At 40.0% G+C, this 21,651-nt stretch overlaps 1 protein-coding gene across 2 annotated transcripts in view; it reads left to right on the top strand.

The window, feature by feature from the left end:
• Positions 1–20,771, top strand: part of TOX (thymocyte selection associated high mobility group box) — a 310,124-nt gene extending 289,353 nt beyond the window's left edge. For both annotated transcript variants that reach the window (XM_037058601.1, XM_037058602.1), the window contains exons 7-9: positions 11,084–11,470; positions 17,925–18,076; positions 18,439–20,771. In XM_037058601.1, the coding sequence (XP_036914496.1) occupies positions 11,084–11,470; positions 17,925–18,076; positions 18,439–18,475 (576 nt within the window). In that variant the 3' untranslated portion in view covers positions 18,476–20,771. The remainder of the gene's footprint in view (positions 1–11,083; positions 11,471–17,924; positions 18,077–18,438) is intronic.
• Positions 20,772–21,651: the final 880 nt, after the last annotated feature.

Raw genomic sequence — 21,651 nt, 5'->3', positions numbered from 1 at the left:
TGGCAACCATCGGGTTGTTCTCTGGGTCTCTGTATGGGTCTGTTGTGTTTTATTTATTCACTTGGGTTTTTTTTTTTAGATTCCACATATAAGTAAAATCAAAATAAACCATTTTTATTTCAAGTTGTAACAAATAACAATTTAAATTTATGAATATATTTTTCCATGTTGTAATTTTTTAAGTATGTTATAAATTATTTCCTTATTCTGAGAGAGCTAAAGGGGCAGTCATAAATGCCCCATGCTACTGATCACTACGATTTCAGGTAAGCACAGTGCAGCAGCCGAGCTCCACTTTGTCCCATTCATTCAATCATGCATCCGCTTGGCAGATCCCCCTGGGTACGTGGTCTATGCCAAGCACTGTGCCAGGCTCAGGACATGGTGGAAAACAGGCAGCCGCATCCACTGTGCTTAGGGAGTTTTCTCTTTCATCTGGGAGAACAATAGTGGAAACATAAACTAATAAATGACCAAGATCTCAGAGAATCTAAACATTCTGAAGGAAGTAAAGCAAGGGATCTAATAGGGTGGACTGTGAAGTCCTCTTTGAAGAGGTGACATTGGAGTTGAGAGTCAAAGGAAGCCTGGGCCCTGCAGACCCAGACGTTGCTGAGGGAGAGCCCTGCGGCAGGAGCAAAGACTTGGGGACAAAAGTGTCTCCTGGACTTGAGAGGTAGTGTGGCTGGAGCTGAGTGACAGAGGACGTGTGATTTGAAGAGCAGCTGGGAAGGTGGGCAGGGGCCAGTTTGGGAAGGCCTTGCAGGACACTGGAAAGAACTGGGTTTATTCAGTACACGGGGAAGCCACTGACTTGGTGTCAGTAGCGAATGGCAGGATCTAATTTATATTTTTAAGAGATCGCTTTATGTGAATGAGCTTCCTCAGTCCCCCACCTTACCCCTCTAAGGTGGCTTGATTATCCGCATTTCACTAAAGAGGGAAATTATCGCACAGGATCCAGGGCCCAAGGACAGCGTCGAGCTATCCTTGTGCTGGGCCTTGCTGCTCTGGACAGTGTGCTTGACCTGCTTCCCGAACACCCTGTGTCCTACAAGTCACAGCAGAGCGTAGGCTCTCTCTTGTCGGTGAAATACTCTATTAGCCAGAGAGCATCATGTCTATTTTCCTAAGTTCTTGCTTTACTCCTCCAGAGCTACATATTTGGGTCCCTACTTTCCATGTAATGCATTCGTCTCACCCAACGAGACTTCACTTTCCTAGGCCAATAGCTCTTCCCCTCACGAATCCGCAGCCAAGTCAAGTCTGCTGCTTGGTGTAGCTTCCAGTCCAGGCCACACTCTGCATCCGCCCAGGGCTGCACGGCACCTGCTTCATGTCAGGCGCAGGGCTAGGTGCTGAGAGCACAAAGACGACTACAGCTCATCAAAGGAAAATGCTTCATGATACTTGAAAGGTTTGAAACTACAGTCTAAAATTAGCTGCTTCTTACGGAACATAATCAAAAATAGAAACAGCCCGAGAACGCTGGCTCCACCCATGAAATTGAGTCACAAGATTAACAATGCCTGTCTCCTCTCAGTAGCTCATGTTATGTTTTAGTTTAAATCTGCTATGTACTACTAATCCAACAAATTAATTAACATGGCTCCTGGCCTAAATAAAATAGAAATTGACCAAAACTAAGAAAAGCTCTGTCATAATAAATGAATATTCTGTCATACTTTAAAATGATAATACTGAATATTTCCAGAAGGACACTGAACTTTTTCCAATAATAACACAAATACAAATAATGTCTTGTTATTAAGTAGCTTCTACGAGTCACACATAGTGCTAGAAATATGTGTATCTCTACTAATCATCACAATAACCCGACAAAGTAAAATTTAGACCCATTTTCTAGAGAGTCCCTAGGCAGGCAGATTAAATGACTTGCCCGCAGTGAGGAAAGGTTGATAGTGGCTGACTGAGGACCCAGCCTCCTTACTGTCTTATTCTAAAGCTTATAGGTTTTCTCTACCCGGAGTGATTGTCAAATATTTATATCTTTAGACCTATGACTTTTTGTTAGCTCCGGTAAAATCCTGTGCCGGCTCTTACATATTAGATAGCTATGAGTAAATCTTCCTTGGCTTAAATGAGGCTGGGGGTAGAAAGTTGCCCGCTTTCACTCCCGATTGCCACCACCAGAGGTGTGCCAGAGACCCTCAGAGAAAACTGAGGCCTGCGGAAGGTCCAAAGAGCATCACTCTGCACCATGATCTTCCATGTGTGCCAGGGCCTCACCTGGTCACCACCCAGCCACGGGCCATGCTCTGCTGTGCAGACACTTCAGTGCTGGACACGTGAACAGAAGTACAGAGTATGGAAACACAACAGCTGTCAGACCCTGGAATAATTTATTCAACTGGAGGCTCTCTAATTTAAATAGGGAGATTGGAGAGATTTCAGAAGAAAATGTCATAAAAGCAACTGAAATTATGCTAAATGAAATAAGTCAGGCAGTGAAAGACAAATACCATGCAATTTCACTTACACGTGGAATCTAAAAGACAAAATGAGGAGAGAAACAAAACAAAAACAAATTCTAGGAGACAAAGAACAAATTGATGGTGGTCAGATGGGAGGAGAGTTAGGCGATAAGTGAAAAGGTGAAAGGATTGCAAAGTACAAGTTGCCAGTTATAAAAATAGTCACGAGGATATAAAGTACAAATAACATTGTAATAACCATGTACAGTGCCGGGTGTGTACTAGACTTCCCAGGATGACCACTTTGTAAGGTATGTAAATGTCTAATTGTTTCGTTGTGCACATGAAACTAATACCATATTGAATGGTAATGGTAATTGAAAAATAAAAGTTAAAAAATGTAAGTGGCTGAAAGGTGAAGGGCAGAAAGCAGTAGCTAAGAAGAGAAAGCAAGACGTAGGCACATGCACGCCCACGACGGGCGTCAGACATAGGACAGTGGTGACTGGTGCTCCGTTTTCTCCCACGCCAGAATAAGAAAACAGAGGCCATTTCAAACCAAAGGAATGCAGTCTGAACAAAGGGCACGACTAAACTCTTGAATTATTTGGGTAAACAGTTTTTTATACAGAGATTTAAAACCAGGAAACAACGGGTTATACCTAAGGATTGTAGAGCTCTAAGGTATCTTCACCCTCTGTGCTTCCATAAAGGCCTCAGGGGACGCTACAGAGGACCTCTGCACTGCCACTGATGTCACGCGGAGAGAGCCGCCAGAGGGCCTGGGGGCAGCTGGATCTGGGTTCAGATTCCAGGTTTCCCACGGCCTAACGGCCTGTCTGCATGCAACTCATTCAGCTCTATCTAAGTCTCTGACTCATGCGTTAAATAGAGAAGATAACAGGGCCTGCATCATAGGGTTTCTGTGAGGGTAAAATAGGAAACTCAGCATAAGCTGCATGATTTGAGATCCTACAGGAAACAATAAATACCAGCTATTTTATTATTGTTGTTATAATTTTAATTTAATGTCATGGGTAAATGTGCAAAAAACTAGGACAAGTTTGTGCATGATTGAAAATTTAGCTGGCTCCTATTTTCAATGTGTCTTCATATAAAGAAGACATATGTGCTTTCATATAAAGAAGTTTTTTACGTGACATTAAAATAAAAATCTGTTTCAAGATAAATTCTTTTATAAGGATAAGAAATGATCTAGCTATTTTAAAAACTCATCTACACAGGTTTCTTAATTGAAATAGTCTTTACGAATCTTTAGTTGGGAGAGACTAAGAATAGTCAGTCTGACAGCCAAGAATGCATGCTATTATGAAGGCTCCAGCTTCTTGGCTGGAGCAGTTTTACATGCTATTTAATGTCATTTTGGGTTGGGCTATTAAGTAAAGCTTAAGGATATATAGTTTTTCCATAGACATGGGTCTAAATTATTATGTTGAAAACAATGTATAACTTTAAAGCAATTGGAACTAGTTTCATTTCACCACATAGACCAGAATTTATATTCCCAAAATGAGTGTTGCCTTCAAAGTGGTCGCCTAGGGAGGCTGCGAACTTATTTCGTTATTGCTCCCCGAGTTCAAAAGATTCTTGAAACTCCTGTTTTAGAACTGCAGTCAGAAAAGTTTATGAGCCACTTTAGAAAGTCAATCTTGTTACATTGTTTTCACACCTCATTCTTTTCCCCAAACATCACTCAGATATAACCCACAGACTTGGCTTCCAGTGACTATTCGGTGCTTCCAAAAATCAAATTCACCATCAAAAGACAAAGCATCGTCTAAAGATATGTGACACAGTGTTCCGCAGGCTCTGAAGAGAAACCCAGTACAGAAGTTCTCAGATATTCCAAGTAAACGCAGTGTGACTGAGAGAAGCTCCCACTGTCTTAGAAGTGCTGACCTGGAGGGGACAGTGTTTGCAGGAACACATTCTGGTTTGTTAAACGAGGGTCATCAGATTCATGACTTTAAGGTCACTCACCAGCTAGAAGATTTTGCTTCTACCTTGTGCTAAAAATTATAGGGACAACGGCAGTGATTTTTGTTAATGTACGGTGTAGGATAGCATTGAATTAAGTTACAAAAGTCTTCTGTTGCCCCAACCAGTGGTAAAAAATCACAGTGCTCGGTTCAACTGAGGGGTAGTGAATTCAAGACAAAAGCAATGATTTCTTTTTACAGGATGAAGTAACTTATAGAATTGATGCCATGGAGACAAACACTGAGTCTAAATTTGGAAATGGGATGGACCATTTTCTGACTGTTAACATAAAATGTGCGGCTTTGTAAACCCACATAATGATTTAAAGATAATAAAATCTCATGCTTCGGGGTGTAAGTTAATCACCTGCAAGGACCAGGAAGGATTTTTTCCAGAAGTAACAATGCACAACTGAGTCAGTTCATAAATGTTGTCTAATTTCCAGTGCATCAAGTATTGGTCAGTGCTGAAAACAAGAATCAAATTAAATGGGCGATTACTCTTATTTGCTTCAGTAGCTCCTATATTGTTGCTTCCACTGAATTTTACGTCTTGTGCTTATACTTTGTTTTTCTAATAATAATTGCTTAGTCAATTTTTCATTTTTATAACACTTATCATCCCAGGATAGGGGCATTTATACATTCTGCAGTACTACTATCTTCATTATACAAAGTAAATGGGATCAAAACTATCTTGGATAATCAACAATATTAAGAAGTGTCTTAAGGTTTATAGAGTTGTATTTCTCTCTCGTGGAAGATTGTACTGAAAAGACCCAAAAGTTTCCCTTGCTACAAATGCACGCTCATTTTGCTTATAGAGAACATCTTCCAGAATCAGGGATCCAGAAGCAAACAAGAAATAGAACTTATTCAGAAACCAATAGCAAGAACATAGTTTTTGCATTACAATGTCTGATTTGAGGGACGAGTTTCAGTTGTGTATACAGTAATAAAATCACATTTAGCAGGTTACATATAAAGCACACACCACTAAAATAAAACTGGTTAATATGTTCAAAAATAGAAACCAATACAAATTATGAAGTCTGTATGAGAAAATAGTTCTACCTCATGAAAGGTAGGTATAGAGATCTTCATGCACAATATAATTAATTTGCAAAATTGTAACCTTGCTTTCATAGTTTAATTGGAAAAAATGACCAAATATTATATTTACGGTTTTTTAATATTCCCATTTAATCAGATTATAAATTCACAGCACTTTGCTATGGAAGATGAGCTTATTCTTCCTATCTTCCCAAATAATAAAATAACTCAGTAGTTAATAGGCAGCCTGTTGTATTAGTCTGATGAAGAATTAATCAGAAATGAAGCTAGAGGTGGGTTTTTCCCTGTCTAGATGGGTAGACCTTCACATAAAGATGCTAGTTCTCATACTAGGAGTGGGGAACCATCAGCTTCCCTGCCGTCTGTATCCAGCCTAGACCCCGTGGGGGATAAAGGGCCAGTGAACTGAAGGACTAAGCTAAGGGTCGTAATTTCTCATCACTCCTGGGAGGGCATGGCTTATGCTGAGAGCAAAGAAGAAAGAGGAGTATCAGTGTGATACTCCGTAGGTTTTCAAAGATTTCTGATCTTTCCTCACCCCTTGGGAAGAGGAAGGGCGTGTTTTGCTGGGGCCTCAGCAGAGGCAGCAGTGACTGTGTGTTGCTCAAGGAGAGTCCTTCGGTCATTCAGGAAGCACGTTTGCCAGTCTATGTACTTGGCATTGTGCTGTTGCATGGGAAACAGAGATTCAAGTCGCTTTCATAAAAAAGATCCTTTCCTGATGATGGAGGGCTTCATTTTATAGAGAGCATACAGGGAGAGAGTGCCTTCTGAGGTGCCTGCCATGAGCAGTCCCATAGCTGGACACATTATTTACTTTGTCACATGAAATATTTGGAAAGTAAAGAGAAAACACGCAACTTCCCAAAATTCTTTTCCCCTCTATGTCATGAATTTTTTTTCAACTGTTGTCTAAATCATTACTTGAGAAATCTATCTCATTTTCCCATATTCCTTCTAGTGATGAAAAGTTACTGCTATTTCTTTTTTTTTCCTCCATAACCTGGAATATCTCCTCTCTCTCTTTATGTGAACTTCTTTATTTCCTTTTTTAATTATTTTATTGTTGTTCAATTACCAGTGTCTGCATTTACCTCCCACCACTTCCTCTGCCCCCAACCAAACCCACCTCTCTCCCTTGCTTCCACCCTCCCCCTTGGTTTTGTCCATGTGTCCTTTACAGTAGTTCCTGAAAACCCTTCTTCCCACTGTCCCCCACCCCTCTGGCTATTGTTAGATTACTCTTAACTTCAATATCTCTGGTGGCATTTTGTTTGGTTTTTTCTTTTGTTGATTATGTTCCAGTTAAAGGTGAAATCATATGGTATTTGCCTGGCTCATTTCACTTAGCATAATGCTCCAGTAATTATTGTTACTCTATTACAGTGGTCCCAATTTCCCCCCTTTGCCCTCCCGTACCCAGCCCATCCCCACTCCCACAGTCCATCCCCAAAATGTTTCAGTTTTACTGATCTTTACACAGTTTATAGTCTAGAGAAGACAAATGACAAAGAATCAGCTGAATAGACAATGTTGTGTGTTTATCATGGAAAATGAGGCTCTTTACAAGGTTGGCAATAAAGTATCTCAACTGAGGTTGCAAACTTACTCCTATGTACCTATAAGTTTATATTCCTGTCTCTACATCTCTCTGTTATCTATCTATATGGTAGGCCACATGCTACTAATTAAAAAGTAAAATTGGGGAAAATTTGGGCCATCGTTTATTTTGAATTCAACGTTGAGGACAACCATTAACATGTCCACACCTTAGCTTTTCTAGGCTGTAGTTGGGAAGCTACCGACTTCCTGAATCCAGAAACTGTCATTGTCCTTAGCCTAGAATATGAAATTCATTATGCAGACAGAATTCCAGGAAACATGAAACAGTATTTCTTTTAACATTGTACCTGACTGTATATAATTTAACTATGCATTTTGAGACAATAAAAATCAGTGTATTTGAGGCAACACATCTGACTATTTAAACAGAAATGTATGTTCTACTTGCCATTTTAAATATGTGTGTAACTTATTAATTCTCCTGCACCGATATTTTTCATTGAAGATTATTGCCATGAAACGGCCCGCGGAGAAGAGATTTTTGTGGTTCTCACCTGGAGAGTTACAACGTACAGGCACATACTGAGGGTTCCGAGAAGCCCTGCGCTCCTGGGACCCACTCGATCTTACATAACCCAGTGCTGTCATCACACATATTTTATTATGTCTTTTAAAGCTATTTACTGCTCCAGAAACCTTTTCCATACAATGCACAAACTGTGCGTGGTGGGGGGCGAAGTGGTTGTGGCACCTAGAACTGCCTCCCAGGACTGGCTGTCCACCCGTGAGGCCAGGCCTGCTGCTTGCGGAGGGTCTGTATGCATTAGGATGAGACATTTGTAGTGTACGTGTAGCGCAAGTGTATTTCCTTAAGTCTGTTTCATTGACACACATGTACTTATTACACCGTTGTAATTCTTGGGATGATGACACAATTATGTCTGAACGACATGTCATATGTACTTCCGTACACTGGGTTTACGTGTACACAGGTGCATATATGCAAGTTCAGCTACCTATGTAATACACATGCAGGGTGTGGCAAGAGGGAGGCCTGCTTGAGTGTGCTCAGTAGAGTCATAATATGGGTGTAATAATTTATAGTTTAATTTGAACACTTCACCTAAAGTGTTATAGGGTGTGCTTGAGTGTGATAGTGATATGTTACAGAATTACATCTTATGATTTTGTAATAAAAAGGGGTATTTGTGCCAGACCCCGTATGTACCTTACATATATAATATTAGTAGGTAATGAGGCAATTATCAGCTGCAAAAAATTTTTTTAAATGTACAATTACCTATATCTCATAGTTTTGAGAGTATGGCAAATGTGAATGATTTCCCTTCTGCTTGAATTAAAAATATCTAAAAAGCAAAAACTAAAGATGCACTAACAAGTATTATGCATTATAGCCACCGGCTTATCATGTAATCCTCTCCTCCCTGAATGACACGGACCCGTCGGTGACTAGATGTGAAATTAGCCCTTCAGCCACAGGCCAAGAAGGGACTGCAGACACGACGAAAGCACTTCCCCTGATGACCTCAACACGCACACAACAAACACATAACCATCTCGGCACGTATGGAATGACTTTTGAGGCATATCACTGCAGTTCGTGTTGTTACAGAGCTTTTGTTTTTAGGTTTTTTTAAAGTCGTTAGAAGTTTATGTTTTTATTTTTCTTAAGATTTTATTTATTTATCTTTAGAGGGGAAGGGAAGGAGAGAGGGAGAAATATTAATGTATGGTTGCCTCTCGTGCATCCCCTGCTGGGAACTGGCCTGCAACCCAGGCATGTGCCCTGACTGGGAATCGAACCTCAATCCTCTGGTTTGCAGGCCTGTGCCCAATCCACTGAGCTACACCAGCCCGGGCTACAGCGCAGTACGTGTTGTGATGATGTAGAACTAGCCACTGCTTACATGGCCTGACTTAGCCTGAGTGGCCTTTTGCCTTAAATCGTTCACTACTCTGCACATCAACAATAAAAACTTTTGAGTGGAAGGAAGAAAATTGATTTCATTTTTTAATTGAAATTACATTTTAGGTACTATATTTTTATTGCATTTGATTGATAATGCTATTACAGTTGCCTCCATTTTTCCCCCTTTCCCCCCATCCACCCAGCACCCCCCACTCCCTCAGGAGAACCCCACACCATCCTTCATGTCCATGGCTCATGCATATAAGTTCTTTGGTTACTCCATTTCCTACACAGTACTTTACATCCCCATGGCTATTATATGACTACCTGTTTGTACTTTTTTTTCTTTTCATTTTTTAAATTAGTGTTCAAATACAGTTGTCGCCATTTTCCCACCCCCACCACTTTCCTCCACCCCATCCACCGCCACCTCCCACCCGCAATCCTGCCCTCTTTGGCTTTGTCCATGGGTCCTTTATACATGTCCTTTGATCACCCTTTCCCTTCTGGGTACTATATTTCATAAAGCTTCTTTCTTTGGTCTAAAGCCTCCCCTTGAAGCTTTCTATGAACAATTTTTATTACTGGAGAAGACAGGAGTCTGAATGTGCATTCCTATTTTGAAAGGCTGCACTAACATTGACACAGAAAAGTAATGAAAGGATTCTTTGGAGGGACCTGAACTCTTTGGGCACACTTACTATATACTCTGTGTGGAGTATTCTGCCTCACGGTGCCCCCGATTCCCACCGTGTGGCGTCTTTTCACAGATGCCAGTTGTGCCCTTTCCACAGAGACAGCGTGTGGGGTACTAGTCCACTTAACCAGCTTCCCCTCCTTGAGTCAGCAGACACAGAGCATCATCCTTACTGTGGTTTTCATTTAATTTGCCTACATTATTGGGGAAAATGAGTTGTGCTGCTAGCAAGGTGGTAGGCTGACATGATGCTCCCATGTCGAGTTTCTTGTCTTCATATGTGACGAGCCAGTGGGTCTGACGTGCCTGTCAGCTGATGAAGCTGCAAAGAGCAAGAGGAACTCAGAAAGACCCTGCATTGCTGGGAGGAACAAGAAAATCATTCTGACTTATACACTGAGCAGGCATGACACCGAAGTCATAGAAGAAGGACATATATGCATCATCAAGACCTTGTTTTGACGAAGTGACTTTTTTCTCCCAAAGGACATTGCAGCATTTCCTTTCTCCAGCTGGTTTCACCTTTCACCATTCGTTCTGTTAGCCTCTTCCTCTCAGCAAAGCAGGAGGTCCGTTCATGCCCAGAAAGAAATGCCTCAGGGTTCCTTCTCAATTCTTTTTGGCTTCCACCGAAATGCCTGGTTGTTAAGCCAATTAAAAAGAGTATTAGGAAACGGCCACATGAAGGTATAAAAAAACATTAGGGCAAAATTATATTCATTTATGATGTAGTCTAAAATTTCTAAGGGAGACTATTTTTATCTAGTTCATTAGAGGGAACAATTCATCACCAGCTTCTTTAAAAATCAAAATGAGTTCCATGGTTACTTTGAAGATATATTAACGTGACTTTATGTGACTGCGGAAAGGTATTTTAGAACTTTTAGATTCCATATCCATTTCTATCAACTAGCTTTGATTTCTTTGTACAAACATCTAGGCCAAGGCTCTTGGAGAATGCAGAAAGACAAAAGAAAAAAACTAAACATATAATCAATAGAAGAACTCCAACACTGAAATGCTTTCCAAGTGAGCTACACGTGTATTTCCTGTTAGGACAACGATGGTATCCATCCCACCCTGATTATCTTCTCTTTATTTGGAAGATGAGAAAAACCACCCAGTTAGGGCTTACCATTTAGAAAAAGAAAAAAAATGTCATCATAGGTTGTTTTAGATTTCTTAACAGAGATAGAAGAAGCTCAGTCTTGGGTAAGTCACCTTACAAATAATGGTGGTAGAGTTCTTAGATAGTAGAGTCAAGAATAGTAATGGGTGTTGATTCCTGTGGAAGTTCATGTGAAAACTCACAGAGCATCTTGTTAATAGAAACCAACACCATGTGTGTCTGTCTTAACTTTGCTCTTATTTGTTTCCTCAACAGAGCTACAGTGAACCTGTTGATGTTAAGACATCTCAACCTCCTCAGCTGATAAATTCAAAGCCGTCAGTGTTCCATGGGCCCAGCCAGGCCCACTCAGCTCTTTACCTAAGTTCCCACTATCACCAACAACCAGGAATGAATCCCCACCTAACTGCCATGCACCCAAGTCTCCCCAGGAGCATAGCCCCCAAGCCGAATAACCAAATGCCAGTGACTGTCTCTATAGCAAACATGGCCGTGTCCCCTCCTCCTCCCCTCCAGATCAGTCCACCTCTCCACCAGCATCTCCACATGCAACAGCACCAGCCACTTGCCATACAGCAGCCCCTTGGGAACCAGCTCCCCATGCAGGTCCAGTCCGCCTTACATTCACCCACGATGCAGCAGGTATGTGCTCATGGGCTGGAGGGTCTGTTCATTCAGGTGTTTTCTGTTGTTCTCTTTAAATGGAGAAAGAACTGAAGATATTCGATAAATATCTGCCTTCTGAAAAACACAATTTACAGGTGGAGAGCTGGGGCAGCATTATACAATCACAACAGTTGTTAGCTGCTTCTTTGCATAATCACTGGTTTCCTTCTCATGGTATCCATTTTGCTTCACCCTTATAATCACCCTAGTTTTCTGCTTGAGTAAAGTGCATTTGTTATTTTGAGATGCCAACTGCTACTAAAGATCTCTTTGGGATTTAGAACTCTCTGTCTATTTTTTTAAATATTGTTCAGATACAAGGAAGTCCTGACTGGTATGACTGCTGAGTCCAATAAAAGCTGCACATATAATCAGACCCCCTCTTTCTGGTCAGAAGTATCAAGGGGTACAACTTTAAAAGTCCTAAGAAATAAAAATTTTAACCAGACTTTTATTTTAGGATGGATACCTGGCTTCTGCATGCATTAGAAAACATGAGAGGTTTGGAAACCACCCTGCCCACTCCCCAGTGCAGAAAACATTTGTGTGCAATCTTTGCTTAACTTTTCTTTGAAATTAAGTTTTCCTTTTGGGTTCTGGTTTTATTTTAAAATTTTAAAAATGAGGAGCAAAAGGTGCAAACTAAACTGAGCATAAAACACCTAAAAATCCCCAAAACTTGTTTTAAAAAAATAGACCAGGTAAAATGTACAAATAATATCAAATTTATCTCACTTTTATAATGTAATTACTCCATTTTTTCCAGATATATAATTAAATATGCACACCTAGCCTTTATATAGAATTGATGCCTGGGCCGCTGTGGACTGAGTCTATAGTTGGACTAGGGTAGGGTGCAGAAGAACCAGAAAGAGGAATTAAATATACATAGTCTCAAATTCATTTTTATTATTATAGTTGTAGACAGGATTTCTGAGAGCTGACAGTAGCAAATACTAATATGTTACCTTACCTTACCCTTGCTTTCAGAAAATTTATGATGTAAGTACTACTAGTGTTATCTTCCTTATGCAGATGAGGAGACTCAGGCTTGGCAGAGATGAGTAACGTGCCCACGAGGTCAGAGCTGGAATTCACACCCCAGTCCACTCAGAAATCGGAGCCTGGATTCTTAAATGCTAGACCTGCTGCCTCTCACTCTTAATCATCCTTGTTCCAATTTCATGTTAGAAAGTCTGTGTCTCCTAAGAATTTGGAGGGCCTTTAAATTCTAGTTAATTTTAGGATTAACATGGTTGTGGAGAGCCTAGCTGAAGTCTTCCTTGGTCCCTAAGGCAAGGGTATCGATGAAGCTCTGATAGTGTACTTAGCTAAGAGTTGTTGGCTCCCTCGAGAGGGAGACATGGGGAAGGCTGACTTCCACCAGCTTGCCTTGCCCGCAGTGGGGTTTGTGAGCAGCAAGTGATACTCACAGGGTCAAATTTCCGCTCTTTTCATCAGATATCATTCACAAGAAAAGGGAGCTTTTTGGGTGTCTCTGCTTTCTAGCAAACCCGTAGTGTTTGCGTGAAGAATTAATGGTTTGAGGGAGGTGTCTGTTGACTCCTGCCTAACAGGGCTTGCTGCGGGTGTGGGGCCCGTGTATCGCTCACAGTGCTGTAATATGAGGCTGTTTCTTCTTGAGGAAAGAACATGGAAGTCACAGTCTGCTCCACACATTGAGGACCAGAACTCTGCCAGAAAGGACAACTTCTTCCTCATTTATCCAGCCAGAGACGGTTCCTTTCTTTATTTATGCAGACACCTTAGATGAGGTGATCATGACCCTGAATAGTTTCCAACATTTCAGAATTACATCATGTGAAAACTCAAGTGATCTGTCTTTCCATATAGAATCTGAACCAAATAGGAGAAAGATAGAACAGACTCCACTGGACAGGTTATTCATCAATCTCTAAGACAGTTCTATTAGCATATCTCAAAAAGTGTTCTTACCAAGATGGTAGGACCTGATTTCAACTTCCATTAATAATAGAAGACAAAAGGGCAAAGGCCCAAAGTGGGGGCTGAAAGACTGCAGTGACTAAAATCACTTCCAGCAACGCCTTCATCATGGTATGTGGTCAATTAGAATAATGCTGAGTGGACACATAAGAGAACTTTTTTGAAAAATAATAAAAGTGTTTAAATATTAGAAGAAACTACAGGGTAGTTTGTAGAATTTCAATTCCCTGGATTTTTTCATTTTCGTTGATTATTTTTCCTTGAAAGTTTTTTAAACTTTTTTTTTTATTTATTCCAGAAAGATTGCTAGAACCTCTAACACATGCTAGACACGGTCTCGGCTCTGGGAATTGAATATCAATGAGAACAAGTAATAAGGCCTCTGCCCCATGGAGGTCACATCAGAGTTGGATGGGTAGCAGGTGGGAATAAGATAAACAGATAAATTATTAAGTCCCCCCTGGGAAAAAGAGAAAACAGGAGGACAAACTGCAGGGGCCCTTAGCTGGATGGAGTAAGTCAGGAAGGTCCTACCAAAGTCTGTCACAACCACCTGAAGAGTGAGAAGAGGAGGCAGCCTTTAATATTGGGAGGTTGGAAGGGTGTGGAGGGAATGCTGGGAGCACAGCAGCAAAGAAAAGAGGCTCCAGCCTGGAAGGACCATGCTGGGAGGAGCAGGGCTGGGCCAGGACTTGGAAAGGCAGCCAGTGGGGAGACTGGTGAGTGGAGAGTGATGGGGAATGATCATAGGCAGGTCATTGGAATATGATTCCTCAGGGGAAAGGACTGGCAGTTCTTTCAGATCACCAAGCTGGTGATCCTAAAATCAGGATGCAAGGGTCCATCATGTCAGTCAACTTATTACAGCCACAGCAGTGTGTAGGGGGCCAATGTCCCCGTCATCAAAGTCCGGCCTCAGCCTGTAGTAGCAGAACCAGGTTGTAGATAAAATTACACCTGTCTGATGCCTCATCCAAACCACCTTTATCCTGAAGACATGTGCTTCCTGGGTATGAGGGCCATGTTTACATATTCAAACAGCAAGGGGGAAAAAAGAGAAAATTAATGGCTACTGTATTTTTAAAATAATGTCTCATATTTCAGTATTACTCTAGCTATTTTATTATTCTTTTGAAAATGAATGTATCCTACCAAAAGGGTTATATGATCCACCAGGAATAATAGTTTCATTTTTTCTAGAATAATATTTTATATGCTAAACCCCATAGACCAGCTTTTTTGGTCCAGTTTCTTCCCTTTTTTGTCTGTTCACTAAACTGGCGAATGAGGTCAAGAAAAAAAATCATTAATATCTGTCAACTTCCTTTATAACCTTAAGAAAATAATCTTTGTAAGATATCACACAGACAGATTTTCAATTTCCTTGTGTAATAAACAGCTTCTTTAGGATTTGGGTGTAATTTAAAGGTTTAAAAAAATCACATTGAGATTGATGAATAAATCAGTTGTGAAGACAAAAACACTGATGCCTGTTGAAAATACCTCTCCAGACAGGCAGGAAATGAAATTAGTTCCCAGCAAAGTGTGGATATGAGGATGACTGTTGGGTTGTGCTGCAGGCTTTGTGGGGCTTGCAGTGGTGGCACAACAGAACGGCTAGGACTACAGAAATCTAATTAAAGAGCAAATGTCCCTTCTGACATCAAATTAATCTTTATCATGTTTCCTATTTTTATTTCAATCTGGCACCAGAAAATGAAATTTAAAATTCCAGGCATGCTACAAAACAGTTGGTGATTTTTCTCTTGAGCATTAAAATGCAAAATATTCCGTCTTGTTTAATTAGACTGCTAAGCCAACATTTTTCAAAAATGTATATCATCGTTTCATATTTACATCAATAATAAAAATGTACCTAGCTCTAGGTTTGACCTCAGCCTCTCTCTATATAACATTCAGGGGAATGTTTCATTTTCTAAATTGAAAGCAAGTAAAAATGATGTTACTTCAGGTTTCGCTTGTGTTTTTCTTGGTCCTTTGTTGTTTTAATTTTGGTGATCTTAAATGTAGGCATTGAACTTAGATGAATTTTCAGTCTTTGAACTTTGTAGGTAGCACATAATTTCAGTTTTAGAAACTGAAGGTACCCATTTAATCTTAGATGAATAACTCAAAAATTAATGTTCTCCTGATGTTCACTGCCCACCCCTGAGAAACTGTTTTCACTGGATGGCAGGGGGGAGGGGTGCGGGGGGCGCGGGGCGGGCAATGGTGGTTTCTGTCGTTGATTGTGTAGGGTGGGGTGGAAGTGGTTTAGTTTGTTTTTATTTATTTTTTGCTTTTATGTATGTTTCCATACTTTTAACTAACTCGAGATATTTTTCGACTCCTCTGTTTTTAAGGCTTCTTTACTTTTGGGTTACATCTTGTCAATTGTGCGAAAATCCAGTATGGAGAATTTTACCTTAAAAAGATAGGAAAACCCTGAGATTTACATATTTATACTCCCTGTGCAACAGTAACTATAAGTAGTCTGTGTTAAACTGTGTTTATCAGAAAACATGATTTAGTGAGCCACGAATATGGGCTAGTCCCTGACACTGTCCAGTGGGTGAGTCCCTGTGGCCAGCCTGTAGGACAGGGGCCAAAATGGAAGTCAACAGGAAGCACCTCACTGTAGGAGTTTTTTCCTGATGCTTGCCCAGCATCACACTAGATACTAGGGGGAGAAGTCAAGAAAGTTGGACAATAAGCTCCATAAAAGCAATACCATACGACCATAATGAAAGGAATGCACTTTGTAGAAGCCAGTGGGACTCTGCATAACAGGCAGAGGACGGTCTGGAGAATGAGATGAAATCAACCTGAAAAGGAGGAGAGAACTAAACATCCAGTTTGACCTATTTCTGTTCACCTCACTATTTTGGAAAACGTTTGTAGCTTGAGCTGCAAGTGGTGTCTACATAAACAAGCTTGTTTCCCATAAGCCGGTTGTTAATTTAGGAAACATTGTATTCTTTTTGGTCTGTGTAAGGTCAGATAACCAGGTTGGCTGAGTTCTCTACTTTCCAATGATCTGTTTCCAATTATTCAACATGTTGTCATTCATCCCCAGCTTTGCTGGGAGTTAGTGTGGACATTGGCTTGAAGTCTTCATCATTTGAATGAAAAATAAATTAGTATCTTAAAGCCAATATTGAGAATTGAGGAAATTTGATAATAGGTGTCTTTGAGTAAAAGGGGACATTGAATGTCCCAAGAGGAACATTCATACATGACTAAGGAAATATTTTTAGTTAAAAATCAATCCTCTGATCATTCTGCTGAGTTTAAAAAAAGAAAAAAGGGTAAAAACTTGATAATATTATGCTTTTAAAAGCTCCCTGCAAATAAATGGAGAACAGTTCATTTTTAAATAAGTTGATTTTTTTTCAGTGGTTAAAAACCATGTATGAAAATTGGCTGCAGAAAGAGACAACCACAAGATTAATTAAGTTGCTTTTTTGGTCATTTCCAGCAAAGCTTGCTTATGCTGCTTTTGAATTCACCAGATAAGCTAAAAATAAATCATCATGTATAAAGCTTTTTGTTTACCAGATATAAATATATATTTCAGAGATTCTGCCCTTGAATTTGTAGTGGCTCTGCGAGGATTAAAAGTCAGCATTTCACCATATCATGTACTAAAAGAATCTTCCTGAAGTCTTGATGATTTAACTGGCAATGATTATTTGCCAGTTAATAGACTTTTCAATTAAAAATTATTTGTTCTAGACAGAAACCTGTACTTGAACAAGAATTAAATAAAAATTATATTTAAAAAAAAAAATTATTTGTTCTGTCTTACACTTTTCCTTCTCAGTGTTTTCCAGTGGCAGGTTTTTCAGAATCTTTTCCCTATATTAGTCCAACAACTGTGAGAAAGCTTTGGTTGAAATTTTTTAGCTGAGAAAAAAGTACAAATAAAAGGAGAAGCAGATGGTCCCTTTGTGACTGAATGAAGAAAAAGGGTTTTGAGAACAATATGTGAATAGGTGTAGTCTAATAAAACACTCAGCCACCTGCTGCCTGAATCCTTCAAAAAAAAGATTCTGTTGCATATTCTGGGGAATTAACTATTCATCTATCCTTACATTTGATAGAAAACATAAACTTTGAAGAGTTTAGATCCTTTCCCTTTGTTTGGAATGAATCAGATTTTCTATACTTTCAACTGTTTTTTTTTTAATTCGAAATATCTGCTCAAGAGTATAATTAAAGGTTTTCTAACAAATGGTTACAAGAAGGAAAGGTAAGAAGAATGGGGTTGTAAGCACTTCTTTTCTACTTTTAAGTTTTCTTTTCTACCTTTGTTTTAAGTTTTCTGCCCTTCCCATAAGCTTGCCCTTGCAGAGCCGCAAGCAAGAAGGCAGTAATGTGTTTGCAAACAATGGGTAAATATTTAGGTGCATTTCTTCTTTAAGAGCCACTTTGATCCTTATTTGTGGACTGCTTTCCCTTTCAGGGATTTACTCTCCCACCCGACTATCAGACTATAATCAATCCTACATCTACAGCTGCACAAGTGGTCACCCAGGCAATGGAGTACGTGCGTTCTGGGTGCAGAAATCCTCCCGCCCAGCCCGTGGACTGGAATAACGACTACTGCAGTAGTGGGTAAGCGGCCGATCATCGCCACCTGGTGGTCGCCAGTACTCATAACATGCCTATCGTGCCCTGCTCCCTGAGTCCTTGGAAATGCCCGTCTTCCTGCTTTCTAAAAAGATCGGGAATGGTTCCACGTGCGTGAAAGCAGAAGACACTGCTCCAGATATTTTTAAGCGGTCTTCTAGCCATTCCAAGGATAAACGCCTTTAGATCCCTGTTTGCTTTAGATGTAGGTTAACTAATAGCGCATTTTCCCAGGGCACAACTTCATCATCCTTCAAGCTGTAACAAACAGACTTCCATCCCCCTGGGGTCACCTGTGGCGCGTGTCTCGTGTTTAACAAGACATTCTTTCTCTTCTCTTCATACAGGGGCATGCAGAGGGACAAAGCACTCTACCTTACCTGAAATCTGAACACCTCTCCTTTCCACTGAGGAATTCAGGGAAGTCTTTTCACTATGGGTTGCTTTGTACAGTCAAGGCAGTTCTCCATTTTATTAGAATATACGAGTTGCTAAGCACTTAGGACCATTTGAGCTTGTGGGTCACCCACTCTGGAGGAAATAGTCATGCTTCTTTATTATTTTTTAATCCTTTATGGACATTGTTTTTCTTCTTTCCTGAAGGAAATTTGGACCATTCAGATTTTATGTTGGTTTTTTGCTGTGAAGTGCTGCGCTATAGTAACTGCCTTAGCAACTGTAGATGTCTCGGATAAAAGTCCTGGATTTTCCATTGGTTTTCATAATGGGTGTTTATATGAAACTACTAAAGACTTTTTAAATGGCTTGATGTAGCAGTCATAGCAAGTTTGTAAATAGCATCTATGTCACACTCTCCTAGAGTATAAAATGTGAATGTTTTTGTAGCTAAATTGTAATTTGAAACTGGCTCATTCCAGTTTATTGATTTCACAATAGGGGTTAAATTGGCAAACATTCATATTTTTACTTCATTTTTAAAACAACTAATAGTTCTATATTTTCAAAATGTTTGAAAAAAAGTATTCCCAAATGATTTTAATTTAAAAACAAATTGGCTTTGTCTCATTGATCAGACAAAAAAGAAACTAGTGTTGAGGGAAGCGCAAACACATTTATTTTGTACTGCAGAAAAATTGCTTTTTTGTATCACTTTTGTGTAATGGTTAGTAATGTCATTTAAGTCCTTTTATGTATAAAACTGCCAAATGCTTACCTGGTATTTTATTAGATGCAGGAACAGATTGGAAAAAGCTAAATTATAACCTTTACATATGGCTCTGTATTATTGTTTCTTCATACTGTGTCTGTATTTAATCTTTTTTATGGAAACTGTTGCGCCTATTTATGAAATAATAAATATAGGTGTTTGTAAGTAAATTTGTTAGTATTTGAAAGAGGTTTCTTTGATGTTTTAACTTTTGCTGGCAAAAAAAAAATTCACGCTTGGTGTGAATACTTTATTATTTAGTTTTTACAGTGACATGAATAAAGCCAAACCTACTTTTCATTTAGCAGCAAAGTAAAGTAACTAATCCTTATTTTTACATTTCGTTGGTTGATGCAAATGAAAAAGTATGATATTTAAGAACTTCCTTCATACAGTATAACAGAGAAATTGCCCTAAAAGTCCCACAAACTCCAAGACTAAACAGACGGGTTCTTGATCTAAAAGGGTGGCTTCTTGGTTCTCAGCTGGTGTTAGTCAATTCTATAAACTCCCCTCCTCCAAAAAAAATGATCATTAAAGTTGAATCAACCAAAATCCCTCAAGCTGCAGGCTTTTCCCCAAACGCAGAAAACATTTAGGAATTGGATCAAGGTTGGAGGGAGGGGAGGGGAAGCATACTGCCGAGCGTGTATCTAAAGATAAAAGGTGAGTAACCAGACAGCAAAGAGACGGAGAGCATCCCAATTTGAAAGCTGTTAATAGAAATTGAAATGCTTGCTGTCTTTTGTGCCTCTACAAGCTACTTCTCTTTCCAGAATTCCTGGGTCTTCCAAGGGAATTCTGAGGGTACTACAGATTTGCTAGGGAACCAAAAGTATTGCGAATTTGGCTGAAGGTTTGCAGAGCGTTTATATCAAAAAGAGCTAGCGAATCACTCCCTTACAGAGGATTGTATTTTAAAAAGTTAGTCTGGTTGGAAATCAAGAGAATGGTTGATGTCTCTTTCATGAAATGTGTGAAATAAACTTAGCAATTTAACTAAATACAAATATATTCCTTGTGTAATCCAGTCAGATTAAAAAGACAAAAGGTATGCTTGCTTTGGAATGATTTTAGGCATTGTACAACCTTGAATCACTTGAGCATGTAATAACTAATAAATAATGCAGATCCAATGTGATTATTAAAATGACTGTAGCTGAGAGCTCTAATTTTCCTGTCTTGAAACTGTGTAAGAACTCATGTGATTAAGTTCACAGTTTATTGTTTGTCTGTTTAGTATTTCAGAAATATACCAGCACTACTAATTACCTAATGTCTTTTATTTATTATATTATGATCAAGCAGAATTTTCACTTGCATTAAGTAAACTGAGAAGGTAATTACTGGGATGGAAACAGCAAGCTCCGACTTTGACAGGCAGGTGGTACAGGAAAGTACGATGTTGTTTACAGCTTCTCTAGAACAGGTGTGCAACCAGGGTAGGGAGAGTGTTCAGACTCGATACCAAAAACAGTACAAAACAAATGTAAATAAAAGAGAACTCCTCACAAATAAAAATTCTTGCCATGTGTGACCGTATTCTATCTGGGCGTCCATCAGTCTCTAAAGGACAGAGCCAGTCCGATGAGAAATCCCCCATAAACTTGGTGGCAGAAGTGAGCAGTCACAGTGGGGATTAATGGGCTCCACGCCCCAGATGTTCTTCCCTGAAACGCTGAGAATACCCTCTCGTCAACCTGATCTCTAGGACGGTGAAGTGTTGCCTGAGAGATCCTCCATCTGTGAGAAGGAAGCCAGCTTCCGGCCTGGGCACAGCAGCTTGTAGCTGCAGGCTCAAAGGCACAGTGAGATGGTACCCTGCTCTGGTACACTGCAGGATTCCTTCACTTCCAATAAGGTCATTTTGGGAAATGCAGCAATGATATTGAACATAAATATCTTTACCAGCTCACCAAAAGCAAAACTCTAACAGATCTGAAAAGAAGAAAGAACAGTAGGTACAACAGTGGGTGGAGCTGTGTGTGTACCATACAAAATGGGTAATCCCCAACCCAATGCCCGTTTCAATGTGAATGACTCTACAGTGGAAAATTTGTCAAACAGTGACTTCCAGTTAGTGAGCACAGCTATGGATAAAAGTTTGTCTCTGTGACTGTTTCACCTCGTTGCCTTGTAGGGGTGTCCAACCTTCTGGCGTCTCTGGGCCACGCTGGAAGACGAAGAGTTGTCTTGGGCCGCCCATTAAATACATTGCAACATGTAAATCATAAAAGTAAAAATCTCACAGCGTTTTAAGTAAATTTACGGTTGCGTGTCGGGTCACATTCACAGCCACACGTGGCCCGCGGGCCACAGGTTGGACACCCTTGGCAGAAAGAGCCCTGTTGAGTGGGACACAAGCCATCCATGGAAAGCCATAATCACTAAG

This window comes from Sturnira hondurensis, unplaced genomic scaffold (assembly GCF_014824575.4).
Source record: "Sturnira hondurensis isolate 20B ecotype Veracruz unplaced genomic scaffold, ASM1482457v3 Scaffold0010128, whole genome shotgun sequence".
Classification (NCBI taxonomy): Eukaryota; Metazoa; Chordata; class Mammalia; order Chiroptera; family Phyllostomidae; genus Sturnira; species Sturnira hondurensis.
This window is presented reverse-complemented; position numbering and strand designations above follow the sequence as displayed.